The 10118-nt window shown below is 32.5% G+C and overlaps 1 protein-coding gene and 1 long non-coding RNA gene across 5 annotated transcripts; both read left to right on the forward strand.

Annotated features, from left to right (window-relative positions):
* The first annotated feature begins 1265 nt into the window (after positions 1-1265).
* On the forward strand, positions 1266-6339 carry LOC140863410 (protein FLX-like 3). Of its 4 annotated transcripts, none has more exons than XM_073266821.1 (5): positions 1268-1589; positions 2911-3067; positions 3890-4440; positions 5485-5624; positions 5864-6339. In XM_073266821.1, exons 3-5 carry the CDS (start codon positions 3905-3907, stop codon positions 6112-6114), a joined length of 927 nt encoding a protein of 308 aa, XP_073122922.1. In that variant the 5' UTR covers positions 1268-1589; positions 2911-3067; positions 3890-3904; the 3' UTR covers positions 6115-6339. The 4 variants fall into 4 exon arrangements, with proteins under 4 accessions (XP_073122923.1, XP_073122922.1, XP_073122921.1 ...); XM_073266820.1 differs by having other exon boundaries at positions 2911-2972; XM_073266822.1 differs by lacking the exon at positions 2911-3067 and having other exon boundaries at positions 1266-1589; positions 5900-6339.
* A 1152-nt stretch (positions 6340-7491) lies between these two features.
* Positions 7492-9357, forward strand: LOC140865889 (uncharacterized). Its single transcript, XR_012144751.1, has 2 exons — positions 7492-9029; positions 9128-9357. It is a non-coding gene; the product is annotated as an uncharacterized lncRNA (long non-coding RNA).
* Positions 9358-10118: the final 761 nt, after the last annotated feature.

Here is a 10118-nt window from a genome sequence, read left to right on the forward strand (position 1 = left end):
AAAGATAAATTAAATCAAATCTAGTAGGAAAGCAAGGGCGAAAAGACCCAATTTTGAGACATGTGAGCTACTTAATTTTTTAAATTAAGCTATATGTGAGTTATTTAAATTTTTTTTTAATTGGATTACCTGAGCTAATAGCATTGGTCCAATATTTAGTTTGCATGACTAAATCGGAAAGATTTTTAAAAGATTAAGGACTATTTTGGGAACGATGAAAGATTAGAGATTAATGAATTTGGGTTAATCAGATCTTACTTCAAAGATCTAAATATAACGACGCATGGGTATAATTAACGTAAGCTGGAGAACTCACGTGATAATTAATCGAATTATTAGATTGAAAATTAGGCATTGACAATTAGGCTTAGGGGTGGGTGTTGGGGTCGGGTATCGGATACTCAACCCGAACCGATCGGGTCGATTAATTTTTTTAAAAAATTGGGTTCAGGTCGAAATTACAATTTTTGGGTACCCGGAAAAACCCGACAAATTTTATTTTTTTTTGAAAAATTCAATATCTATTCCTATATATTATGTAAGAGCCCTTTAGTGTGGTCTCTTGGTGTACCCATTAAAATAATACATAAATAGAAAAAAAAACACACACAACTGCTTTCTTCTACCATCTCATTTCTTCCCTCAATTATGATTTTTTTCTTCTTTTGTTTTTCATCTAACTATTTTTTTTTTATTTTTTCACCAATTTTTGTATTTAATATATAATATAATAAATTTATTTGGCAGTTTTATTTGAAATATAAATTTATTATAAAAACGAATTATTAGCACACAATGCGTGCAACAAAGTGGCTAGTATATTAGTATATATTATCCAAGTACATATCCTCTCTATTTTTCATTCTATTGTTCTCAACTAAAATGACCGTTCTTTTTTTTTGGATTGGGTATACATACATCACTTGAGAAATGATGATTATTTTTCCATAGATTTTGATTATTTAATTGTTTGATAGAGTTGAAAATTTTTTTTTCAAAACTTGTGAAAAATAAGTAAATATCTGAAGGTAAAAGTAGCTCAAAATCACAATATATAGATTGCTTTTAATTTTTACATTCATCGAATTTGCAAAAAAAATAAATAAATAAAAAGTTACCCGCAGTTTGATACCCGACCTTACTCAAAAAAATCGGATATCCAATTGTTGAGTACTCGATTTTTTCGAATCAGGTTCGGATAGTTAAAATGACTACCCGACATATCGGATACCCGACCCGACAAAACCCTACCAACGCCCACCCCGACCCCTAATTAGGCTAACAAGATTCCACTCTACCGTGAATTTGAGAATTGGCCCCATTTCATCTCTACTGAGTACTGACATGGAACCCTAACTTTTTTCTCTCGATCTTTTTTTATGCCAAACACCCGCCCCCGCCGCCCCCAATCTTTCTCTCAATCCGTTCTATCTCGTTAATCATCGAATTATTCGAGGAGACAAGGAATCGCATCGTCCCCGTAGGATAGCCCTCACCGGTCCGCAGCTTCATTCATACTTACATGTTCGAATTTGATAATCAGCCCCATAGCCGATGGGAAGAACATTTCATGTGTCATGGACCTCATGGTATGCATTTGTCTGTATCAATATTTGATTTTTTGTGCTTCTGAAGAAGTTTAAAGTTTGTATCTCGGTTGTGGAAATGGTAGCAAATATGAGATTTTGGCTTTTGAAATGATCAATTTGTTGTAGGAACGGTCACTTGAAAGCCTTAATTTTGTTTTGTTTGATTAATGCGCCTTTAGGGTTCTTGTTGTAAGTGCAAGATTTTATTTAATTTTCTCTGAATAAGTGTTATTGATTAGTGTAGAATAGCATTTGAAATCCATGATTAGGAGGTTGTGAATTATATATTAAAGGGAGGGGAAAAAAACTAAATCTTGAGGCAGAGAGGACACACTAGATTGGAGATATGGATTTGAAATTAAATGACCTCAAATCCACTCATCCTAGGAGTTTTTTTTTTGTAACTCATATGCAACTCTTTAGCAGTTCTACATGTTTGACTTGCATACAATGGTGAATTTAGGAAAGTTACTATCAGTTAGCAGCAATTGCAGGAAATTCAGATTTAAATTTTTATTATAATCACTCCATTTGAGTTGTGATTGTCTAGTAATATATTGGTTAGAGTTTATCACTCCACTGTTGGCTCAAGGGAGGGTGATCCACCCTTAATATTACCAGAAAAATGAATAATCTCGTTTTTTTTTAACTAAAAGGATATATTTAAGTGATAGAGACTGCATAGTGCTATTTTCTTTTTTGAAAGGTGTACTGGATAAGTTTCGTTTTCTCCGAGCAGATGGATATTGTTACATTCACACAATTATATTTTGCATTCTGTACAATCTGCTATGGTTCGAATGCTGAATCTTGGAGGATGAGTATACTCAGTATTGGGAAAGTTGATGGGGCTAGTCAATCTTGCTTTTATGAGAAACACAGTCAATGAAGGCGACTAACAGTACTATTCCCCCATCCTGAACCTGTCGTCTTCTATGGAGATTGATGTACATTAGAATTTTTAATCATTTGATATCTATCTCTGTTTTTCTTAGCATTAGATATCTATCTCTGTCTTTCTTGGCATGAGTAGCTTTAGTATGCTATCTCATCTATTGTAATATATGTCTGTCAAAATGTTTCTCGCAAGGTGGATTCGGGCAACAGCAATCTTTGATTACGTTTACAGAAGCATACGAGACTCTTCAACTTGGCCATATCAATATTGATTATGTTGCTTCTTCCAATAGTTTATGTTCTTGTACATCTCTACCAAAAGTCCTATTCTTGTTGTCCGTTTTTTGTTTTTTTTTTCTTGGATTTCAAGTAAATATTTCCAAGGCACTGATTTAGCCTCTGCTTGTTCTTTTATGTATCACAGAAAAATGAGAAAAGGAACACAACGGCTTAAGTTCGTTTCAAAATCTCAGAAATTAGCAAGTTGTGAGTTTCCTCGTATAGTTGTCAAAATTGCTTAAAGATCATCGAGCTTCTTGTGGGAAAGTTTTGATTATGTTCTCTGTAAATTTTGTGGTCAGGTGTTGAGTTACTATGTTAGTGGTTCTATTGTTTATTTGTTCATGACACAATATTATGTACTTAATACTCTTTTACAAAAAAATTATTATTATAAATTATGTATTTTTGCTTTCAACATTTTAATTGAAAATTTGCATGTTTTAATTTTACACATTTAATTGTATACTAAATGAGAGAAAAGGAAAAGAAGACTAAAGTATATCACAAACATGAAGTAAAAAGAAAAGAAAAAGAAAAATCTTTCCATTGCAAACAAAGAAAAAGGAAAAATTTAATATTAAAAGTTTATGTAAAATATTAGGCCAAATACATTCTTAATTATTTTTAAATTCAATTTTTTTTTTTCTAAAATAGTTGTCCAAACACATTTAACTATAAAAGCATTTTTATAAAATAGTTGTCTAAACACATTTATGTTTAAAACACATTTTAAAACTTTTTGCAAAACACTTTTGTAAAAATGTTTTAAAGTACATGTCCAAACAAAGCCTAAAATATTGGATAAATGGGTATTAGTGAAAGAAATGTGCCCATTCAAAGGAAAAGTTAAAGAAAGGAATTGAAAATATTTTAGCCTCATGTTATATTCGGAAATCTTTAGCTTCTTATGGTTATAAACATTGGGTATTTATGCTTTTGAAGAGTGAATTGTTTGCTGGATGCTGACCTGGAAATTTTGAGGGTCAACATCTTTATTTCTCAAATGATAGGACAATATCATTCTCTTTGTCATTAGCTTATGTAGAAGTTGTATCTGTGGCCTCTGTGCTTTGTGACGAAATACACGAAATTCTTCTAAATTTGATCCTTTCCATCTTCAGTATATTGTCTTACTCATGGCTTCAAGAAGAAATATACCACCTCCGCATGACAGGCATATTACACCAGCTCCAGAAATGACTCGACGTGGTCTGTTGCCTGCTGTCTCCCACTATGTGGAGCCACTTCCTCATGTTCTTTTAGAGAACAAATTGGCCGTTCAGGCTGCAGAAATAGAACAACTTTCTGAAGATAATCATAAATTGGCATGTAGTCATATTTCCTTGAGGCAGGACCTTGTAGCTGCACATCGGGAAGTGGAGAAACTTAGAGAACATATTAGAAGCATCCAAACAGAAGGTGACATTCAGATTCGGATTTTATCGGACAAGGCTGGAAAAATGGAAGCAAACATTAGAGCTGGAGACAATATTAATAAGGAACTTCAAGAGGCTCGTGTCGAAGCACAAAGCTTGGTGGAGGCTAAGCTACAGTTGACTGCTCAAATCCAACGTGCTATGAATGAATTGGATACCGTTCGTGCCGATGTCAAAAAGCTTCCAGAAATGCATTCTGAACTTGATAGTTTGAGACAAGAACTTAAAAGATTACGGTGAGTAAGCATTCCACGTTTGTTATTATTTTTCATATGGTCTCTTATCACTCTCATCTAATCATCCATTACTAAATAGGCTCTTGTTTTCTTGTTGATAGTTAAGTAGTTTTTTCTTCATGGTCTTTTGTTGATATCACAAGCTATCACCTTTAGGATAGATGAGAGGTATTTTCCAATGTGTTTGGGTGGAAAGATTTTTGATTAAATAATTTTAAATCATGGATTATAATTTTTTTGGACTTTTTTGGATATAAGCAACCATATTAAACTGTTTTGCAATCATTCTAGGCTGAGTTTGGATTCACATATTTGAGCTGGCATGGATTTATAGTCCGTTATCAAAATCCAATATATGTTTGCCAAAAAAAAACCAAATCGAGAGAATTAAACTCATTTTCAAATTCATTTTATGTTAAGTTTATATTTAGGACATTTGAAATCCCTATCATTACATGCTATCTCAAATTCATTAATTTGAAATCTTTTCATTTACAGAAAAGTAAACTAATTCAATAATTTAATTATCATCTTTAGGCCATCTGAAATCCCTACTCAAATCCTTTCACTAAATTAGTAAATCTTTTTTGTTATTCAAATCAATCTATACAAACATAGTCTCAGGATGTATTTACATTGGCTTGTTTTGGTGTTTTTAAATTTTGTAGATTGTAGATTTTATTTTTTCACCAACCATTTTATGTATGTATTTTGTATGAAGCAATATAATGGATTTCAGATTATCTCAAAATGGATGAATGAGAAAATTTATTCAGAAATCTCTCTCTCTTAAATGCGACGACTCTATCCAATAGCAACCTTGATGTGTTTCAACTGTGATCTATGTTTCTTATAAAAAAATCTACTTTCAAACAAATCCTTCCCCTAATTCCAGATGCTTCAAACCTAACCCAACATGAATGAAAACTGAGACCAAAATTGACATCATGTTGTCAGTCCTTGCATTTTTTATGTACACTCTTGTTTCGTCATGTTTTCCATCATATTTGGACTTAATTATTTCCTTTTGATATGAAACAAAAGCAAGGTCTTTGAACATGAAAAAGGTTTGAACATAGAAAAGGTGGAACAAATGAAGATCATGGAAAAAGACCTTATTCACATGGTTGAAGAAGTGGAAAGTTTACGAGCTGAGGTGTTAGATGCTGAGAAGAGGGCTAGCGGTAATTTTTTTTGTCCATACATGAAATCTTTGTTGGTTTTTCTGCTAAATCGGGTGAGATTCACCTATCAAACTGCTTACCATTTTGATCATAATATTTTTGTGGCCACGCTAATTAGCCACTTGAAAGAATTGCACTCCATTTTAGATTTTAGCATAGTATAATTTGCCAAAATCTCGTTAAAGCTTATTTTATCTTGTTTTCCCCTTGTGATAACAATAATCTTGTGTATGTTGTAGCTCCAATACCTTATGACACCCCTCGTATCAATTCAGATTACACGTATCCGCCTACTTTTCATGGAAACGGTGGTTTTGACAATTTTAGAAGGCCTTTTCCCCCTTCGGTTGGAGTTGTGGGAGGGGGAACATATCCGTTTGCCAGCAGCGGATATGCACCTCTTCCTCCATTAGTTAACGGCCCAGTCATCAGTGGCACCGGTGTTCCTGGCTGGGGAGGTACATTTGATACATCCCATATTCAGAAGTAAATTGTTCATGAGATGCAACTGAGTGCCTAGCTGCTTCAAGTTTTTGGATAACATCTGAAACAATTTCCTTGAATTTTTTTGTGTGGTAATGTTTTATGCATTCAAATATGGAAACCACAATACTAAAAAAAAAGTACGTCCCCTTTCTAAGTTTGTAACTACTGATGGTTTTGATACTTCTTTAATTGAGGGAAAAGGAAGGAATCTACATGTTACATTCGTTTAGCGTTCGACTTGTCTATCATATCCTATACGCAAGGCTTTGCACGCACACAAGACACGTTGTGTATTCCTGACATAAAATATATAGTGAACATGACGATGCTGATGAACTTGCAAGAATTGGATTTTAGTTGCCAACATAGGAAATTAGTTATTTTTTGAAGTTTCTTGCACCGTTTTGGTTCTATCCTATGCCTTTGAAACATGAAATTTCTGAGTTACTAAGTCTGGTTTTTTGGAAAATGAAGTATTTTGTGTGAAACAGATCGTGCAACCTAAATATATTAAATAACGAAAAGACGAACGATTAATTTATTTATACAGTATTACATATTTAAAGCCGAAAAATTCCATGAATTACAATTTCAATAACACCAAACCCATAAAATATTGTAATAAAACCTTCAAGGGAACAATTGAAAAGTGTAGTGGTAGATATTTTCCCCTACCCGCCACCCAATTCAATCTCTTCATCACGGTTTTCTTTACACTTGAAATACAAAACCGTGTGAGCCACAAAAGTGAAAATCTTCACCAAACAACAACAATTCACCAAATACAAGCCTGAAAGAATACTTCTGTCAACCAATTATTCCCACCCTTGATAATCTAAGATTAGGGGTGAGGAAAAATATCGAATTTTCGGTATACCGAAGTTACCGTATCGAAAAATAATTTATCGAATTTTTGGTCTACCAAAACTTTCGGTTTGGTACGGTAACAATACCGAATTTTTTGATACGGTAACGATGTGAAATTTGAATATTTCGGTATATACCAGTATTGTAACCACTGAAAATTTTTAAATGACCACGTAGATCACATAAAATCATTTTATTAATTAATAAGTTTATTCATGTATAATAATGAAAATATTTCATTGAATTATTTTATGAACGATAAAAAATTCTTATAACTGAATTATATCACGACTTATATTTTTTTAAACTAAGGATTTTAATGTTCTTTATTTTGCGTTAGAGTTTTAATGTTTGCAAGAGATGAGGTCGAGGTTACTATCGGAGGAGGATACCTTAGCACGGTAAAAGTTTAAATTTTATTATAAGGTAAAAGTGAGAAAGGGCCGGTCCTCTTATTTTATATATTTATTTATCTAAAAATATATTTTTAGCGAAAGATGAGTTGTGAGAAATTCTTTTTATTTAAAAATTTTAAGTTTAAACTTTTAACACTTTTTATTATATGTCTATCATTTTTTAATTTTGAATAACAACTTTTAAAAATAAATTAGGATCAGATTTTTCTCTCCCAAAACCCATTTTCACGTTCGAAAAAAAAAGAAAGAAAAGAAAAAAAAATGTGAGAAAGAGAGGAGAGATGAGAGGGTGTTGGCTAGGTCACCCAAGGAAAGGAGAAGGTTTTCGATCCGTGGATCCAATAAAATTTTTGATCGCTCTCAGGGTATCTTTCCTTCACAGACGTCATCCTCGAATCGACTCCACTTCGATTTAAGGCAAGTAAAATCCATTTCTTTGATGTATAGTTGAAGCCATGGTAGTTTTTAAAGGATTTTTAAGTTTTAATGATATAGACGGGATTTGATGAATTATGTACATGTATCTGGAAATTCAGTGTGTGTTTGTGTGTGTATTGTGTTTGAGTGAACAATGTGTGTACTGTATGTGTCTGTATTGTGTGTGCAGTGTGTGTTATGTGTGTTTGTGTCTGTATTGTGTGTGCGTGAACAGTGTGTGTACTGTATGCGTGTTTTTGTGTGTGCAGTGTGTGTTCTGTGTGTGTGTGTGCATGAACAATGTGTGTTTTTATGTGTGCGTGCAGGTTTTTTTGTGAGTGTTTTTATAGATGTGTAAATTATCTGCGTTGTGTTGGGTGAGTTGAAGTAAGAGAAAAATGTTTCGAAGTTTTGTGATTTTTGGTGAAGTTACGATTAAAGAAGATGGCGTGTGGATGTATGCCTTCAAGCCATGATGCCCTGCCATTAAAGAAGACGACGTCTGGATGTACGCCTTCGGGTCATGATGCCCCGTCAAACTTGGATTCTTTGTATTAGCTTGATCAAGTGCACATTAAAAAGTTGAGGTAGAAGTTTCTGAAACACATGTCAAAAAGTTTGAGGTTGAGGGAAGTTTGAGGAGTGTGTGTATTTTAATTGAAGAAAAGTTTGAGGAAAGTTTGAGGAGTGTGTGTATTTTAATTGAAGAAAAGTTTGAGTGCGTGCGTATTTTTAATTGAGGTGAATGTGAAAAGTGCGTGAGGTGACATGATGGTGTAAAATTTAAAAGAAAAGTCGAGGATGTGTACTTGTGTATGTGTTGATGTTTGCATGACTTGATGTTGAGGATTTAAAGGTGAATTGTGTTGAAAGTTTCAAAGTAATGTATATGTATTTTGTTATCTTCGGATTTACTTGTTGAGCCTGTAGGCTCACTAGATTTATTCGATGCAGGTGAGGATAACTGAGTGGTGTTTATTGGCGAGGATAGTGGTTCAGAGCTGAGGGAAACTTATCCGAGCCTTAAAAGTCTTCCACGATATATATTCAATTTACGCACTTTTACAGATAAAGAATGTTAGTGCGTGCGTATTTTTAATTGAGGTGAATGTGAAAAGTGCGTGAGGTGACATGATGGTGTAAAATTTAAAAGAAAAGTCGAGGATGTGTACTTGTGTATGTGTTGATGTTTGCATGACTTGATATTGAGGATTTAAAGGTGAATTGTGTTGAAAGTTTCAAAGTAATGTATATGTATTTTGTTATCTTCGGATTTACTTGTTGAGCCTGTAGGCTCACTAGATTTATTCGATGCAGGTGAGGATAACTGAGTGGTGTTTATTGGCGAGGATAGTGGTTCAGAGCTGAGGGAAACTTATCCGAGCCTTAAAGTCTTCCACGATATATATTCAATTTACGCACTTTTACAGATAAAGAATGTTATGCTTAATTTGTTGTACTTGAGGGCTTAAAGATTTTATTTATTATTTGAGAAAATTGTTAAAAAGTTTTATTTATGTTTATTTTGAAAGAACTTTTATTTCTAAGTTTTTTATTTATGTCAATTTATGAAGAAGTATTTTTATGCATTAGATGTATAAACTCTTCAGTATTTTAAATGTTAAATTTTATGTTTAAGCCTCGATTTATGATCATGAATTTTATTGGCTGAAATGTTTTTATTCAAACTAAGTATTTTAATATTGGATAGTTGAGTTTTATGAAAATTTTCGAAGATTTTTAATTTAATGAGATTATAATATTTGAGGATTTTATTTCATGTTCAAATCGTTTATTATTTTTTTTTTAAAAGATTTTAATTTATTGGAGAGGATTTCAATTTTGCAAAGTTATATTTACCAATTTATGTATTTCTTAGTGCACAAGTTTAGAATGAAGTTTTAATATCTTATATGTATTATTATTTTCAAGATTAATGTGCAAAGTTATTATGTATTTGATATGCATGGGTCGGCCATGTCGAAAAAAAAATCTCTACATTTATTTTATAAGAATTTACGGACGTTACAGATATATCGGAATATCGAAACACTATTAAATTTTTTTAAAATATATAATATTTATAGACAATAAATTTTTTAAAATTTTAAAATATAATATTTTTTGGTATAAAACGGTATATATCGATATCATATCGAAATTTCGGTATGATCGGCACGCTATTTATTTGTACCTAAATTTCGGCATATCTGTTTTTGGTATACCGAGAGTTTCAGTACGATATCGGTATAACATTTTTTTATACCATAATTTTTGGTACAATATACGGTATGCGATTTTCGATACG

This window comes from Henckelia pumila, chromosome 4, assembly GCF_033568475.1.
Source record: "Henckelia pumila isolate YLH828 chromosome 4, ASM3356847v2, whole genome shotgun sequence".
Lineage (NCBI taxonomy): Eukaryota > Viridiplantae > Streptophyta > Magnoliopsida > Lamiales > Gesneriaceae > Henckelia > Henckelia pumila.